The 18,489-nt window shown below is 48.9% G+C and overlaps 1 protein-coding gene across 2 annotated transcripts in view; it reads left to right on the top strand.

The window, feature by feature from the left end:
* LOC129708488 (phosphoribosyl pyrophosphate synthase-associated protein 1) overlaps positions 1-17,739 on the top strand; it is a 31,833-nt gene extending 14,094 nt beyond the window's left edge. The window contains exons 6-13 of one of the 2 annotated variants that reach the window (XM_055654312.1): positions 3,286-3,458; positions 3,608-3,723; positions 5,583-5,638; positions 7,345-7,490; positions 10,150-10,194; positions 15,459-15,529; positions 15,938-16,084; positions 17,163-17,739. In XM_055654312.1, coding sequence (XP_055510287.1) covers positions 3,286-3,458; positions 3,608-3,723; positions 5,583-5,638; positions 7,345-7,490; positions 10,150-10,194; positions 15,459-15,529; positions 15,938-16,084; positions 17,163-17,321 — 913 coding nt within the window. In that variant the 3' untranslated portion in view covers positions 17,322-17,739. The remainder of the gene's footprint in view (positions 1-3,285; positions 3,459-3,607; positions 3,724-5,582; positions 5,639-7,344; positions 7,491-10,149; positions 10,195-15,458; positions 15,530-15,937; positions 16,085-17,162) is intronic. The other variant, XM_055654313.1, reaches the window with a different exon arrangement.
* Positions 17,740-18,489: the final 750 nt, after the last annotated feature.

The raw sequence follows: 18,489 nt of genomic DNA, 5'->3' as shown, positions 1-18,489 counted from the left end.
TGTGGTCTCACCAGGGCCCTGTACAGCTGCAGAAGGACCTCTTTTCTCCTATACTCAAATCCTCTTGTTATGAAGGCCAACATGCCATTACCTTTCTTCACTGCCTGTTGTTCTTGCATTGAGCTGGTATGGATTCCACATGCAAAATAGCCTGTCTCTTCCTCACCTGTATCCACCTATTGCTTTCTAGCACTTGTTCCACCCCTCTCCTCTCACCCTCTAGGCTGGCTACTGCCCCTGATGAAGGATCTCGGCTCAACATGTCAGCTATTTACTTCCCTGCACAGAGTTCTCCCCACTGCCCCAGATTCCAGCATCTGGTCTCGTGTGTCACAAGCTCTTCCTCTGATGTGACCATTGTGATGATTGTAAATCTGAGCAGTCTGGCAAAAGTATTGAGAATCCTGGAAGAGAAGTAACATCAAATGCAAGAAAATAATATTTTTACCTGTAGTCAGTGGGAAAGTAAACAATTGGGGCTTTTGTAGGAAAGTGGGTAGGCACTTGCAATCATAGTATCTTCGCTTGCAATGTGATTAGCAGCCTGTGGAAGGAGAGAGAGCAGCTGACTGGCCTTTTCCTGTCATGCAATTCCATAAGATATGCTGCAGGTTTTGCTGAAATTGCTGCGGGTAGATAGGGATGCAGTCTCTGCTTCTTCACCCCTCAGCATTCCTTGCTCTCTCCCATTGTCTCCCTCCTCCTTATCACAGCTCACTTGCTTCCTTTGGTTTCCTGTCGTTAAGAAGTAGGTTGTATTGTCAATAGCCTCTCCTACTGGAGGAATGGTTTACTGAGCTGCAGCCAGGGGCCTGGGATGAGTGATGTTATAATTACTTTGTGCACTGTGGTACAGGATGGTTGGACTATGCAGTCTGTTAGTGGAGCAAGCCCTGAATGCCTAATGGCTGTAACCTGCATATCTGAAGCAAGCGGGCTGTTGTGATTTGGAATTATAAGCTTCTGTAGAAGATTCTGCTGTGTAATATCCCACATGTAATTGTTGCATGATAGAAATATAATAACATAGAAGGAGACCATTCCACATCATCTCTATAGAATACTGTTTTTTCCACTCTATTCCAAAGGCCAGTTTCCTCTTGCAATCATCGATCATCTGTGTCCACAACCTTCACAAGCAATGAGTTTGGGTTCCAGCACTCGCTGGACCAATCAGTTCTTCCTCACTTCTGTTCAAGGCTGTAAATCCCTCTTCTCCAGGCCTTCAAGGGAAATGTTTCCTGTTCACCTTGTACTACCCACCAAAGTTGCCGTTCCCTAAAGGTTGAGGTGATAGTAATGAGTGATGAACCGCTGCAGTCCTTCGGGTGAAGGTGCTCCCACAGTGCTGAGAGTTGTGAGGATAGAGAGAGACACGGTTTGAAAGATGATAAGGAATGGAAGAGGTAGCAAATGGTAGTTCCTTGAAATGTACCAGAGGCTGGAGAATGGAGATAGTTACCCTGTTCAAACCTGGAAATGAACCAAAGCCAAACGTCAGAGGCCAACCCATTCAACCTCTGTGAGGGAAAGCTTTTAGAAACATTGAACCGAGACAAGATTAATAATCTTCTGCAGTAAAATAAATAAATTAAAACGTCAGCGAGGATTTAAGGGTAAATTTTATTCAACCAATTTGCTAGAATGTTTTGATGAGGATATACAGTCAGTGAAGTGTATATGCAGTTCCACAAGACTTTTGACAAGGTGCCATGTAATAGGCTTATCTGCTGGCTTGAAACACATGGCATAAATGAAAGGCCTAGCATGGATAGGAAGCTGGCTGAGAAACAGGCTAGCGGGATGTGGTGGACTGTGGTTTTCATGCGGGTGGTGAGAGATTTCAGCAGAATATGAACAGGCTGGTGGAATGGGCAAGTGGCAGGGAGAATGAAGAATTTTGGAGGGATATGGAGCAAACGTGGGCAGGTGGGACTCGTGTAGCTGGGGCGTGTTGGCCAGTTTGGGCAAGTTATCACTCTCATTATCACTCTATTCACTCCCTTTGATCTGGTATTTTGTTGGCTCGCATGCTTGATCAATGGTGTTTTATCATTAATGTTTTATTATTATTAATGTTTACTGTTTTCTGAGTCATTCGTAAATGTCACTATGTCATGTTGTTACTTGTGGGCGGTGCACCAAGGCAAATTCCTTGTATGTGAATACTTGGCCAATAAACTTACTTAATTCTGTTGTAAAGAGGGTCGCGGGGGGCAAGGGTCACGGGAGTGAGGGGGCGAGGGTCGCGGGGGGCAAGGGTCACGGGAGTGAGGGGGCGAGGGTCACGGGGGGCGAGGGGCCTGGTGCACATCCCAGTGAGACTGGCATGTTGACACATGCACAATTCTGGGTTTTATCAACAGAGGCTGAGAGCAGGGAAATCGTACTAAACTTTTTCTTCAAAATAAGGTCCAGTTAGCTGGTGTTGTGTTCAATTCTGGTTGCAGTGTTATAGGAAGGATGTGGAGGCATTGGAGAGGGTCCAGGAAAGCTTTAGGTGCGTAGTCTCTGGCTAACGGACAATGGTTACAAGGATAAATCGGCAAGGCTGGGATTCTTCACTGTCAACAGGCTGATGGACATCAATAGAAGTGTATAAAATATGGAGGGAGTCTGGACAGAGTAGATGTGTTCCAGTCAGTGAAGGGATTGAGCTTGAGGGCACTGTTTTAAATGAAGGGAATTTGTGGGGCATGTGTTGGGTTCTGCAGAGTTGACGTTCTGTTGTGACCTTTGAGGGAGTTGAAAGAAATATGTGCAAGGCTACAGAGAGGTCCAGGGTAGAGAGCTGGAGTGGACACGGTGGCCCAAGAGCAACTTTGCTGTGACCATTCTGATTCTACATGACCCCAGGCTCTGGTGGAGAAGGGTGGAGGGGAGGGGAAGGGGTCAGCTTCTGGAACCTATGATCCTCTGCTCCAGTGTCTCTTGGGCCTCTGCTGTGGACACTTGCTGCACAACAGGAGTCTCGAGCATGGTGCAGGCACAGTGGCTCACCCATCATCAAGCATGGTGCAGGCACAGTGGCTCACCCATCATCAAGCATGGTGCAGGCACAGTGGCTCACCCATCATCAAGAATCTGTAAAGGTCTTGTCTAAACGCCTAATCTTATTTAATGCCCATGGCTCTCAGGATTCAATGTCCTGTGTTTTCTCCCAGGCTGCTCGACTTACTAACCCTGGACCTGAACCCTTTGCAACTTGTTCTTAATTGTGGTCTTGCTGAAATCAGTGATGCTTTGGTGATACTTGGAGCTGGATAATGGATTTCTGTTTTGCAGTGATGTTAACACAGCCGTGATGGAGTTACTGATCATGGCCTACGCGTGCAAGACGTCGTGTGCCCGGAACATCATTGGGGTGATTCCCTACTTTCCCTACAGCAAGCAATGTAAAATGAGGAAGAGGGGCTCCATCGTTTGCAAATTACTTGCATGCATGTTGGCCAAAGCAGGTGAGCAGCTATTGGGCCAAAGGGAAGACTGTTTGGGGCCAGATATAAGGGCGTTCTGGAGCTCTACAGTTGACACTGCAGCCCAAGAGAGCAATAACGTTGTGCAGTGTCTCTGTCACCACAGTAAAAACTGTATGTTGTGTTTCCAGGACTGACCCATATTATCACAATGGACCTTCATCAGAAAGAGATCCAAGGTTTCTTCAACATTCCTGTCGACAATCTTCGGGCATCACCATTTCTACTGCAATACATTCAGGATGAGGTGAGTTTGTGGCCGGGTGGGCTGAGGAATTGGAGCAGCGGAGCACATAGTGAATGGCAGGGCTCTGGGGAATCTAGGAGTGCAGGTGTATGATTCCTTGACGGTGGTGTCGCAGGGAGATCGGGTGGTCAAAAAGGCTTTTGGTACATTGGCCTGCATCAGTCAGAGTATAGAAGTTGGGAGGTCATGTTGCAGTTGTGTGACCTTGCTGAGACCGCATTTAGAGTATTGTGTTCAGTTCTGGGCACCATGTTATAGGAAAGATGTTGCCAAGCTGGAAAGGGTACAGCGAAGATGTACGAGGATGTTGCCAGGACTAGAGGGTGTGAGCTATAGGGAGAGGTTGAGTAGGCTGGTACTCTATTCCCTGGAGCGCTGGAAGATGAGGGGTGATCATATAGAGGTGTATAAGGTCATGAGAGGAATAGATGCGCAGGAATAGAGTCTCTTGCCCAGAACAGGTGAATCGAGGACCAGGGGACATAGGTTTAAGGGGAAAAGATTTAGTAGGAATCTGAGGGGTAACCTTTTCACACAAAGGGTGGTGGGTGTATGGAACAAGCTGCCAGAGGAGGTAGGTGAGGCTGGGATTATCCCAATGTTTAAAAGCAGTTAGATGGATACATGGATAGGATGGGTTTGGAGGGATATGGACCAAGCACAGGCAGGTGGGACTAGTGTAGCTGGGACATGTTGGCCAGTGTGGGCAAGTTGGACTGAAGGGCCTGTTTCCACACTGTATCACTCTATGACTCTATCTGGCCACAGACACAATGTGTTGCTATATTTTCAGATTAGTTAGAGTGTTTTATAAGCCAATCAAATTACTGAGGCAGGATTTCCGCTCCCCTGCCCAAAGCCACACTGATTCTTGATCACCCCTCGCCTTTCCAAACGCACATATATCGTTTCCCCATTAATGTCCCTGCCCCCGACACAAGGCTCACTGGCCTACACTTATTTGGTTTTAGTCAGAGGGTAGTGAATCTTTGAAATTATTTGCCACAGAAGGCTGTGGAGGCCAAGTCAGTGGATATTTTTACGGCAGAGATAGAGAAATTCTTGATTAGAACGGGTATCCAGGGTTATGGGAAGAAGGCAGGAAAATGGGATTAGCAGGCAGGGATCAGCCATGATTGAATGGCGGAGTAGGCTCCTTGGGCCCAACAGCCTAATTCTACTCTATTCTCCATTCCTCTGGTACCTCACTTGTGATGCAGAAATCTCTGTCAGAACTCCAGCTCCCTCTTAACTACACAAAGTGCTGGTTACAAAACCATCAGGTAACATCTTTGGAGCACACGGATAGGTGATGTTACAGGCCAAGACCCTTCTTCAGACTCTGACCTGAAACGTCAGCGGTGCTGGCTCGAAGGGCCGAATGGCCTCCTCCTGCACCTATTTTCTATGTTTTCTATCACCTATCAATGTTCTCCAGGGAAGTTACCTGACCTACTGAGTTACTCCAGCACTTTGTGTCTGTTTGTGTATTAGCCAGCATCTGCAGTTCCTTGTTTCTACATTTCCCAGCTATCTCGTTTCCCATAGCTTCTTCCTGGGATAAATCTCATCCAATTCTACTAATCCCATTTGCCCATATTAGGCCTGTATTTATTTTTCTATCCAAATGTATTTTACATGTTGTGATAGTATCTGCATCCACCAACTCCTTTGGCAGCTCATTCTGGACATTCGCCACCATTTGGGTGGGAAAAGTAGCTGAACGGTAGCAGATTTGGGGAGGTGTGGCTATGTTATGTCTGTGTATCTCTGTTCCCTTCACCCACTTTCAGCCATGTCCTCCTCTCTCTCCAGACACTCCTGACCCATGTATTCTCTACCTTCAATCTCTTTTACAGATTCAGGACTACAGGAATGCAATCATTGTTGCAAAGTCACCCGCAGCGGCCAAGAGGTAAGGAGGATGGAATGGATGGATAGATGAATGAATGAATGAATGGTGTGAGGGTGCTAATCCAAGGGTGGACTTGGCTCATTCTTTAATTCTCCTCCACACATGTCATCCTCTTATCTCCCATTCCAGTTTGCTGATCACCACACTTCTATAGGCAACGATTGGACTCTAAATTCTCTTGCTGAACCTCCAGCGTAGGATTTGCATTGCACTTGCCAGTGCTGGCACAGGTGTAGGAGCTGTAGGGGAAGGGTGGTGCAGAGGCATTATCAAGACTGCCCTTGCAAAGCTAACGTTTTATGAGTCACTAGACCAAGGGGGAACGTTGTGTCCCGTCCCCTCTATGTTGGGTCTGGTCCCCTCAACGTGCGGTTGCGGGGGGGGGGGGGGGGGGGGGCCTGCGGCATCACACACACACTAACCACCCCCCCCACACACACGGAGGGGGGGGGGGGGGGGTTAGAGAGGAGAGAGGGTTAGAGAGGAGGGAGTGGAGAGGGGCTGTGGGGAGGGGCGGCAGAGGGGGGGAGTTAGAGAGAGGAGTGGGGTAGAGAGGGGGAGAGAGGAGAGGGAGAAGGAGGGGGAGCTGGGCGAGTGAGGGTGCTGTGAAAAGCAGAGCCCGGAGAAAGAGAGAGAGAGAGAGAGCTCTAGTACAGGGCCCTACTCTAGTAAAAAAACTCTTGGGAAAACCGAGTCAAGGCGAGCGTGCGTCGACCTCGGAAGCGCTCGAAAAGTCTCGGAAGCGCCTCCGGATGCCGTCGGGATCTGCTGAACAGAGCCCACTTGCTCGTTCATTCTGCGTATTTTGAAGAACCTGAACCTGGGGGGGGGGGGGGGGGGGGGGGGGGGGGGGGGGGGGGGTTTGGGGGAGAGTGGTGACGTCACTCCTGGAAAATAGTGCCCAGCAGGCAGCGCGTTGAAAATTCTGCGCAGCTTGCCGCGACGAGCAAAGGCATTGTGACGTCACCAGCTTGCTTCAGCACGTTAGATTTAAAAAGATGTCAGATTGGTGAACAATTTTAGTAAAAACAACTCTGGAAATAATGAAACAAATTTTCAGATGAGGGATTTTTGAAATCATGAGGTAAATCTCTACCGGAATATGTAAAAATGTCGCCGTTACTGCGTCGGGTTTTCGAGGAGATGTGAATGAAAGAAAAAGTGCAAGCAAGCAAACCCACGAGTAAACATTCAAGATCAGACAAGTATAATAAGATAAGTTATATGATAGATGTCTGTCCATAACGTCATCAGTGATGGGAGCAGGATTAGGCCATTCGGCCCATCAAGTCTGCTCCGCCATTCATAATGACTGATCTATCTCTCCCTCCTAACCCCATTCTCCTGCCTCCCTCCCCCCCCATAACCCCTGACACCTGTACTAATCAAGAATATATCTATTTCTGGCCTCCAAACTGTCTGTGACAAATAATTCCACAGATTCACCACCCTCTGCCAAAATACATTATTCCTCCATCTTCTTAAATTCTTTAATTCTGAGGCCATGACCTCTAGTCCCAGACTCTCCCACTAGTGGGAACATCCTCTCCACGTCCACTCTATCCAGGCCTTTCACTATTCGGTAAGTCCAGTACCTGCCAGTGTGCCTGGAAGTTCACTCTTGAGGCAGTTGCTCTCATGATATAGTTTGTGTGCTTTTGATTACATCAACAATGATGCTAATCCTGTCAACGTACCCCTTTCAGAGCACAGTCGTACGCAGAGAGACTGCGGCTGGGACTGGCAGTGATCCACGGAGAGGCTCAGTATGCAGAGTACGATATGGTGGATGGGCGACACTCTCCTCCGGCTGTCAAGAACACCATGATACATTCTGGTCTGGAGTTGCCATGTAAGGAATATACAGCTGCAGATTGCAGATACTCTACTTCAAGAGAAGGGCGTAAACAGGTTGGAAGCAATGGCGAGTGATGTCCAGCCTGCGGTCAGTTCAGTGATGCACCATATCGGCAGGCTGTTGCCATTGCTACATTCTGTTCCTTCGGCAACTAGTGAATGTGTTGTGTAACTGCAGATAGAAAACAAGCACAAATAGTCACTGCTGGACAAACACCAGCCCAAAGCTGCTGTGTTGTCAATAGACAATAGGTGTAGGAGTTGGCCATTCGAGCCAGCACCGCAACTCCTGTAGCTTGGATCTGTGCTCCCATCACTCGTCACGTTGGTTCCAGCCCACTTGTCCTTGACAGTATTATCCTGTGTTGTGTGCAGTTTTGCCCTCTTTCTAACCCTGACTAATGTTTTCCTGAATGCGCCATTACTTGCATGCTTTGAAAGCAAGTTCCTTCTCGCTGTCAATACACAGCAGTCCAGCTGACAAATGCATCACCTGCCTCGAGTACACCCTCACTCAGTCACAACCTGCCTTTCTCATGTTTCTCCAGCGCCATTGTTCCCTATCGTCTACATTCTCCTTTCTTCCGTTTCCTTTCACTGTGACCTAAACACCGAGTACAATCGCTACGCTATGAACACAGCACTGTGTCACAGACTAACCCCATTGAGTCTCACAGCCTTCACTCAACAGTTACATTGTGGAGAATACAACAATTCTCCACAATTCTCCTGTGGGAGACTATGGCCAAGTGAAATAGGAATCGATGTGAATGGTGAGGTGAGTAATGGATTAAAAGTATTATATATGAATGCTCAAAGTATAAGTGCTTGAGGCTCAGTTAGAGATTGGTAGATATGACATTGTGGGGATTACAGAGACATGGCTGCAGGATAATCAGGACAAGGGACTGAATACTCATGGTTATACGTCCTATAGAAAGGACAAGCAGGTGGGCAGAGGAGGTGGGGTAGCTCTGTTGGTGAGGGATGAAATTCAGTCCCTTGCAAGGTGTGACAGGGACTGACGATGTAGAGTCGCTGTGGATAGAATTGAGGAATTGTAAAGGTAAGAAGACACTAATGGGAGTTATCTACAGGCCCCAAACAGTAGCCTGGATATAGGGTGCAAGGTGTAGCAGGAGTTCAAATTGGCATGTAACAAAGGTCATGCCACTGTAGTTATAGGAGAATCAGGTTGGTTCTGGCCCCAAAAAAGGGAGTTTGTAGAGTGCCTCCAAGATGGATTCTTAGAGCAGCCTGAGAGATTAGTTGGCAAAATTAGAGCACATGGTATTGGGGGTAGGATATTGACATGGATAGAGAAATGGTTGGCAGAAAGGAAACAAAGAGAAGGAATAAACTGGCCCTTGTCAGAATGGCAGGCAGTGGCGAGTGGAGTGTCACAAGGCTCGGTGCTGGGGCCGCAACTATTAAAAGTAACACTAGCAAATTTGAAGATGACACAAAGCTAGGTGGCAGTGTGAACTGCGAAGAGGATGCTAGGAGGTTGCAGGGTGGCTTGGACAGGTTGAGTGAGTGGGCAGGTGCAGTATAATGTAAATAAATGTGAGGTTATCCACTTTGGCGGCAAGAACATGTAGGCAGATTATTATCTCAATGGTGTCATTAGGAAAAAGGGAAGTGCAACAAGACCTTGTACACCAGACACTGAAAGTAAACATGCAGGTGCAACAGGCAATGAAGAAAGCTAATGGCATGTTGGCCTTTATAACAAGAGGATGTGAGTATAGGTCCTTCTACAGTTGTACAGGGCCTTGCTGAGACCACACCTGGAGTATTGTGTGCAGTTTTGGTCTCCTAATTTGAGGAAGAACATTATTGCTATTGAGACAGTGTAGCGTAGGTTCACGAGGTTAATCCCCGGGATGGCGGGACTGTCGTATGAGTAAAGATTGGAAAGACTGGGCTTATATTCACTGGAATTTAGACGGATGAAAGGGGATCTTATAGAAATGTATCAAGGGACTGGACAAGCTAGATGCAGGAAAAATGTTTCCCAATGTTGGGGGAGTCCAGAACCAGGGGCCAGAGTCTAAGAATAAAGGGGAGGCCATTTAAAACTGAGATGAGAAAAAATGTTTTCACCCAGAGAGTTTTGAATTTGTGGAATTCCCAGCCACAGAGGGCAGTAGAAGCCAATTCACTGGATGTATTTAAAAGAGTTGGGTGGAGCTCTAGAGGCTAGCGGAATCAAGGGATATGGGAGAAGGAAGGCACGGGTTACTGATTGTGGATGATCAGCCATGATCACAATGAATGGTGGTGCAGGCTTCCTCCTGCACCTATTTTCTATGTTTCTATGATTCTACATAAGTTGTACAGTTTTGAGAGCGTCCGTAGCCCTGGATCCGGTTTGTTGTTGCGATGATGCTGGCAGCTGCCATTGGTGGTTGTTGCCTTCACCTTCACCAGTCATGGTGCACCTGGCCAGGTGAAGGTGACAGTCCTGCAGCAAACACCTGTCAGGTTGCTTGCTTGAGGCTGCCCAGTGCTGTGGGGTGTGACGTCACTCTCATTCCAGGCGGGGCAGATGTAGAAGCAACACTCATCGTATGTAGTCCTTGGGTTATATTGTAATGTACCTTGTTCTGTTTTATTAATTTATTCTGCCTTTGTAAATTTTATGCTTTTAGCTGTACATAGGCTGCGAATTCCGTTTCCTGGTATTGAGCTTCCAAGTACGAGAGTATAATTTTTCCCTTTTACTGATGGCGGGCCGGATTCTGGGATACTCAAGGCTGTTTGTGGTTGCGGCTTGTAAACTGCATGTGTGAATGGAAAATAATCCCGCAGGGGCTTGAGTGTCAGCCTGGGACTGAATGAAGCAGAACCTCTCTTGCTCTCAATGTATGGAAGGACCATGGGTGGAGTGTCACAGCAGGCAAATAGTGAATTTCCCCAAAAACCACCCTATTACAGCAAAATTGGCACCTTGTAAATATATAAGAATGAATACACAAAAAGATTTGGAGAGACGAGAAGATGTCAGAATTGCTGCCTTGGTGATGTGGGAGGGTGGCAGGTGTGGGAACTGGTTCCAAGTGCTGGCAGTGTGGGAGGGTGAATGGGTCCCTGTACTAATTGTACACTCAGCTCAATACTGGTTGAGATTTGTATATTTTGTACTTTTTGTTCACTGTTGCTGCATTGATTCTAGCAAGAGTTTTAACCCCACATCTGGGCTACATAACTTTTCCTATTCCTGTTCAACCACCTGCCTGCTCCATGCACAGTCACGTTGGCCAGGGATGTCTAACCATGTGGCTGTGTTTTACTGTCACATTTTACAAATTTAGGTTTGCAATTTTTATACAGATGTAAATATGGAAACCTCAAGATGATTGAGGTGCTGGTGGAGGCCCAGTGGCAGCAGAGGTGAGCCTCTGACCAGTGCCCTCCTGTGCCACACTGAGCCTCTCTGTGTGGCACAGCCAGGGAACCATCAGCCAGGTGTGACGGTAGCAGCCGTGAGTAATGTCAGTGCCAACACTGGTGCAGTGTGCCATGCATTAGGGTTAGGGTTCCCAATGGGGCAGTACACAACACTAGTTGCTGCTAGTGGGGATTGTGAGGAAGGTTGTCTGAGACTGCAGATCATAGGGGAGGTTGAGCAATGCATTGAGATGCAGTTTAGTCTCCAAGTGCGAGCTGATGAACTTTGCAAAGTCTAACGGGTAGGATGTGTAAATGGTAGGGAAGAAAGAAATGTTGAACCGAAGGACCTTGACATTCAAGTCCATATCTCCCTGAAGGTAGCAACACGGAGAGAAGATGATAAAGGAGGCACTTGGCGTAACGTTGGCAGAGGATATAAAAGTCGTGATGTTATATGCAACTTTACAAGTGGTGTGTTTGCCCACACTGGGTACTGTGTGCAGTTGTGGTCACTGCTCCATATAAAGGATGTGCTTGTGTGATGTGGGTACAGAGGAGATTCACCTGGTTGATGCTTGGATTGGAGCACTTTATTTATGGGGAGGTGGGCTCGTGTTCCCTGGGGCTGAGGGGCAAGCATCCCCTGCATTATAAACATTCACCACAAATCATTACTCAAACATCTGGGAAACACAATAAAAATCTGCATAAATTCATGTGAAAAATAATAAATACTGAATTTTTATTTAATTCTCATTTGTGGGCCCATGTGCGGTTAACGTTGATAATTTTCTAGGATATTTCCCCCTTAATGTGTAAACACATATTGTCCGTATAAGATTGTGAGAGCTGGGGAGGAGCAGATAGTCAATCAAAAACAAGAGTGTAGACAATGCTGGATTAACTCAGTGGGTGAGACAGCATCTATGGAGCTTCAGGTCGAGACCCTTCTTCAGACTGATGCGGGGGAGGCGGGATGAAGAAAGGAAGAGGCAGAGACAGTGGGCTGTGGGACAGCTGGGACGTGGAGAGGAAAGAAGGAGAAAGCAAGGGCTACTTGAAATTGGAAAGTCAATGTTCATACCGCTGGGGTATAAACTGCCCAAGCGAAATACGAGGTGCTGCTCCTCCAATTTACGGTGGGCCTCACTCTGGCCATGGAGGAGGCCCAGGCCATAAAGGTCGGATTCGGAATGGGAGGGGGAGTTGAAGTGCTGAGCCACCAGGCGATCAGGTTGGTTATTGCGAACCGAGTGGAGGTGTTTGGCGAAGCGATCGCCAAGCCTACGCTTGGTCTCACCGATGTAGAGCAGCTGACATCTAGAGCAGCGGATGCAATATATGAGGTTGGAGGAGGTGCAGGTGAACCTCTGCCGCACCTGGAAAGACTGCTTGGGTCTTTGAATGGAGTCAAGGGGGGAGGTAAAACGACAAGTGTAGCATTTCCTGTGGTTGCAAGGGAAAGTTCCAGGAGAGGGGGTGGTTTGGGTGGGAAGGGACGAATTCACCAGGGAGTTACGGAGGGAGCGGTCTCTGCGGAAAGCTGGAAGGGGAGGAGATGGGAAGATGTGGCCAGTGGTGGGATCCTGTTGGAGGATTATTTGTTGTATGTGACGGCTGGTTGGGTGGAAGGTGAGGACAATGGGGACTCTGTTCTTGTTACGAGTGGGGGGGGGGGGGGGAGATGGGGAGAGAGAGCAGTGTTACGGGATATAGAAGAGACCATGGTGAGAGCCTCATCTATAGTTGAAATGGGGAACCCCGTTCCCTAAAGCGTGAGGACATCTCTGATGCCCTGGTTTGGAACACCTCATCCTGGGTGCAGATGCAGCCTAGACAGAGGAATTGGGAGTAGGGGATGGAGTCCTTACAGGAAGCAGGGTGGGAAGAAGTGTAGTCCAGATAGCCATGGGAGTCAGTGGGTTTATAGTAGATGTCGGTCAGTAGTCTGTTACTTGCGATGGAGGTGACCGACTACTGATGTCGCCTATTTACTTCGCTCTATAGATGCTCCCTCACCAGCTGAGTTTCTCCAGCATTTCTGTCTACCTTTGATTTTCCAGCATCTGCAGTTCCTTAAACAAAAAAACAAGACGGAGTGTTTAAGGTGAGAGGGAGGAGTTTGAAAGGGGATTTGAGGGGAGAGATTTGACAGAGAATGGTTGATATCTGGAATCCACCAGCAGGAGACATGATGGAATCAGGCCCTTCAGCACGCCGACCAGCCATCCCCGCACATTACAGATTACAGATTTCCTTTATTGTCATTCAGACCGAAGTCTGAACAAAATTTCGTGCCTGCAGTCATACATACAATACAATAAAAAAACAACAATAAACACATATTAACATCCACCACAGTGAGTCCACCTAGCACATCCTCACTGTGATGGAGACAAAAGTCTTAGGTCTGCAGTCTCTTCCCTCCTTGTCTCCCTCTGTGCTGAGGCGATACCCCACCGGGCGATGTTAAAAACAGTCCCACGGCCCACCAGTCCTGCTGACGCAGCCACTGGCTCGCGGCCGAACCCCGGATTCAGGTCACCGCCACCAGAACGCCGTCCCAGCCACCGGGCCACCGTTCCAGCCCCGAGCCGGATCCCCCTCGCGTAAGTACCGTTCTCAGCCTCACGCCAGGCCGCCCCGACATGGGCGCCGCTCCTCCCTCGGGCTGGGCTGCCCCGACTTGGGCGCCGCTCCTCCCCGAGCTCGGCCACTCCGACGGGAGCACCGTTCCTCCCTCGTGCTGGCCGCCCTCACGGAAGCACTGTTCCAGCCCCGAGCCGGACCGTCCTCATGGGAGCGAGCTCAGGGCGAGTCCTGGCGGGCTCTGCCTCCTGAGCCTCGAGGTCGCCAGCTCCGCCATTAGGCCACAGCGCAGACGGAGGCAGAGAAGGGGAATACGACAAAAAAGTCGCATTCCCCCGAAGGGAGAGACAGCAAGCCCTGTTTCAACTATCACTATCTAACACTATCCTGCGCACATTATGGACAATTTACACTTGCACCAATCCAATTAAACTACAAACCTGTATGTCTTTGGAGCGTGGGAGGAAACTGAAGATCTCGGAGTAAACCAACACGGTCCCGGGGAGAACGTACAGATTCTGTAACGGAGCCAAGTCTCCGGCGCTGCAATTGCTGTAAGGCAGCAACTCTACTGCTGCGCCACCATGCCGCCAAAAACCACCTGATCAAACCACTTTAAGAGGTGGCAAGATGGATGCTTAAAGGGGCACGGTTTAGAGGGACATGGATCTAAACTGCACAAATGAGATTAGTACAGAGGGGTAAGGTGGTTGGCATGGATGTGATGGGTCGAAGGGCCTGTTTGTGTGGTGTACCTCTGACTGAGGGATGAAGGCTGTTTGTAAGACAGTGTAGCAGCGACAGGGCATGTTGATGTCTACCACAGCTGGAGGCCTACCTAGTGTAGCAATGTCTAATGTCTATACCACACAGTGTAGTCTGATGTCTACCCCACAGTGTAGCAATGTCTGATGTCTATTGTCTACCCCACAGTGCAGCAAGACACGCTTTATCTGACCTGTGGTCTTTTACGCACATACTGCTCTGCTTTCCTGGTGCTGTGGTTGTTCATGTATTGCATGTTTCAGACACACTGTGCAGGCCTGAACCATTTCACCTCCACAGGTGCCAGCTGTGACTTCACCATGGGCAAATGAAAATTAATGCAAGTGTCTTAAAGTTGAGGACACTTTTGGGTATTGAGCTTTGGGAGGGGGTGGGCAAGTAGCAGAGGGTGGCCCAGTTCTGGAGCCCCTGTGGTGCCGCACAGTTTCTGAAGTCATTGTTCCAATGCCAGAGCGAACCAGTCCCGCTGGGATTTGCTATAATGAAGCGTGACCATGTGAATGCCCCGCGCAGCAAACACTGGAGCAGTCCCTGACTGATGCTGGGTGGCCAATGCTTGGTGTCTTAAGGTGGTGAGAGCTTTGGGGAAATTGAAACAACCTTCTTACATTGGTGCCAGAGAAGCATTGACTGTGTTGGCAGCTGCAACTCAAGCCCTTGTTACCAGAGTGGAAGGAAGCCTCCAGCGTTTGTGCATCATCAATGCATTGGGTGGTGTTGGATTTTGAATCTGAGTTATTGCATGCAGTGTGCAGCACTCTGGTGATGCTGGAGCTGAAGGAAATGCACATGTTACAACAGGCAGCCCACTGGGACATGAGATCAACAACCTTCTCCATTCATTTGCATCTCTTCCTCTCCATGACCGGTGTTTACTGCAAACAATTGAGGAAAGCAGGAACGACCTAAACACGATGAATTAGGAGAGCTAAAAAGGGCTGTGGTACTTTGGTCAGCATGGATGACTCGAGCCAAAGGCCAGTACTGTCCAGTTGATGTGTCCCAGTGGTGATTAACCCCACTACATCTCTATTCTTCTGCAACCTCTTCACAATAGTTTGGTCCACAAGAGGCTGTCTGTGTGAAATGTGCCTTTTGTTTCACTCAGAGATACGACCAAACTGATGTGTGGTCTTGTTTCAAAATATGCAGAATTCCTGATTGAAGTAATAGGTCTCTTTCCATTGCACAGTGATGATGCCCAAGGAGAAGCCGCCTATCACTGTGGTTGGAGATGTTGGTGGAAGAATAGCCATCATCGTGGTAAGGAAGGAATTGCACCAGCTTCCGTGCAGCAACTTGACGCATGTTTACAATCCGCTGACATTTCTCCAGTTATACTCTCAGAATTAATTTGTTGCAAAGAACTCTTTTAACTTTAAAGCAATTAACCCTGGTTATCAAAGTGTGTTTTAAGTAGGTGTTGAGTTTGTAGTACGGGATCGTTGACCACTGGAAGTGTCTCTGTTCACAGCTGAACCATCACTTGATGGATTTTCTCTTCCATGGCCCCTTTCTCCATCTCCAGCATTGTAATAGGGGACAACTTGGTGCAGAGTTCACCCTTTGGGTGCAATTAATTGGGGAATGAATGCTTAAACATTTAAAATACCTGTCTTGTAGTGAGAGCGGGGAACGAGCTGTGCTGATTTCACGTGATTCTACCCACAGGACGATATTATTGATGACGTTGATGGCTTTGTGGCAGCTGCTGAGATACTGAAGGAGCGAGGTGCATACAAGATCTATGTCATGGCCACACATGGCCTTCTCTCTGCAGATGCCCCCTGTTTGATAGAGGAGTCAGCCATTAATGAGGTATTCTTGTTATTACCGGAGATGAGACTGGTTAGAACATGAGGCCATGTGCTAGCCTATGAAATGATTCACGTCGTTCTGTAAATCCGTCTTGTCCCTGCAGCACATTCAACACTCGTCCACACCCACCTCTCCATCCCCTCTAACCCTCTACCCACATTATGCTCATCTGCTCAAGGAAAATGGTGAAGGAGGGTGGGGGCAAGAGAGACCTTGGTGTGGGGGGGGAGGGAGAGAGACCTTGGTGTGGGAGGGTGGGTGGTGTGTTTTAGAGATACAGTGCGGAAACGGGCCCTTTGGCCCACTGGGTCCGCACCGACCAGTGATCTCTGAGCATTAACACTGTCCTACACACACTAGGGACAATTTTTACATTTACCAAGCCAGTTTACCTACTTATCTGCACGTCTCTGGAGTGTGAGAGGAAACCGAAGATCGAGAAAACCCACGCAGGTCACTGGGAGAACATACAAACTCCGTACAGACAGCACCCGTAGGCGGGATCGAACCTGGGTCTCCCATGCTGTGGGGCAGCATATCTACCACTGCGCCACTGTGTCACCCTGGTGGGGTGCGGGGAGAGAGATCCTAGTTGGGGGAGGGGGGGCACCGCAGTGGGGGGACTAACTGGACTGGGAGGTGGGAACTGGGGGGGGGGCACTGTGGGGGTGGGGGGGGTGGGTTGGGGGGGAGTGGGGGGGGGGGGGGGGGGGGGGGGGGTGGGGTGGGGGAAGGGGGGGAAGGGTGGGGTGGGGGGAGAGGGGGGGGGGGGGGGGGGGGGGGTGGGGGGGGGAGACACCTTGGTCATAGAATCAGTGAAATGATTCTAACACTTTGATCAGAGATGCATGACCTAAAGTGAGGTTTTAGGATTGAGCTTGTTACTGGCAGTTCCTCTTGTTGCGGGAGCCTCACACACTGGTGTTGTTTGTTCCCTTATCCTTGTTCATCATCACATTTCTATTTCAGAAGGCTCTGCCCGAATGTTAACCTGTTGTTCTTAGTGGCAGCGCTTCTTGGCTTGAGAGCTTTCTGAGTGGTCCTGAGAGATGATTTACCTTCTCCTTTCCCCCTCCAGGTGGTGGTAACAAATACTATTCCTCATGAAGTTCAGAAGCTGCAGTGCCCCAAGATCAAAACTGTTGATGTCAGCATGATCCTGTCGGAAGCCATCCGCCGTATCCACAATGGAGAGTCCATGTCCTACCTGTTCCGCAACATTACAGTCGATGACTAGCTCCTTCACACTCCTCTCATGCAGTGGTGCGTCAGCAGAGGAACCCAGGCAGAACTAGACGAGTTGTGTGCAAGGTTGCAATGGCTGCTTAATGGTTGCCTTTGTTGCTGGGCAAGACCAATGCCCTGCTTTCAAATAGTTGCTGCAATGGCATTTAATTCTGTAAATAACTGCAGGTTTTTTAAATTGCTGTTGAATGACTGTTTGAAAGCTGTAAATTGTTAATGGTGCAACTGAGCGGCACGTTCCAGTACAGACTGCTCCCAGCACGTCCACATACAGTGGCAGAGGGCGACTGCTACACTCATGGGTCTGGTATTTTTTTTTTAACTATTTGACAGCATTATCGGTGATGCCAAGGGCCTGTGATGGTTTGGTTGTCATGTAACTAATTAAACTACTCTGATTATCTAAAAAATGTCTGAAGGTATGGTTGTTATTTTACAGATGCAGAGAAAGCTGCAAGTGGTCAGACACTATCCATGAGTGAGATGAGGTTGTGCTGTTTGGGACTGCACTCCGTGTTTGGGCTGCCTGCTCTGCAAGTCACCAGCTGCTCAATATTACAGGCCAGTTAGCTCATGGTTACTTGATGGTCACAATGTTGTTAGTTGATAGTTGTACTGTGCAGAAACTGTCCCATCAGTCCATGGTGCCATCAGCTCATGAAGCGCAATGGCCCCCCCCCCCCCCCCCCCCCCCCCCCCCCCCCCCCCCCCCCCCCCCCACCTGTGGTAGTCTCGTCCAAGGTCTCTTCCTCGTCGCAGAAGTGGCTGGTGAGTCCGTGAACCCGATGTAAAGGGAGAGGACTCCCTTATAGAGCGGCCTCCACTGAGGACCACTCCTGCCGTCAGGTGGTAACAAGGACTGCCAGGGCGTGTCCGAACGGAAGACAAGGTCGAGGAAGTGCAGAGTGTGCAGGAGCAGCCTGTACAGTACGGGCTTCTCAACGTCTCGGAACGGCATGATGAGCATCTCGGAAAGGCGGCTCGTGTTGCGTGGGGCCGGCTCTCGGGGAGGGACCCGGCCGTGGGTCCTATGAGCAATTCTGACGGAGCGAGGGTAAGCTCGGCCGGAATAGTGGGATAGAGGTAGTGTGACGATGATATTGTAGTTAACATCACCGGTAAAGTTTCAATTGACACCAAATGTAATGGTATTGCACATT

Source organism: Leucoraja erinacea, chromosome 23 (genome assembly GCF_028641065.1).
Source record: "Leucoraja erinacea ecotype New England chromosome 23, Leri_hhj_1, whole genome shotgun sequence".
Classification (NCBI taxonomy): Eukaryota; Metazoa; Chordata; class Chondrichthyes; order Rajiformes; family Rajidae; genus Leucoraja; species Leucoraja erinaceus.
This window is presented reverse-complemented; position numbering and strand designations above follow the sequence as displayed.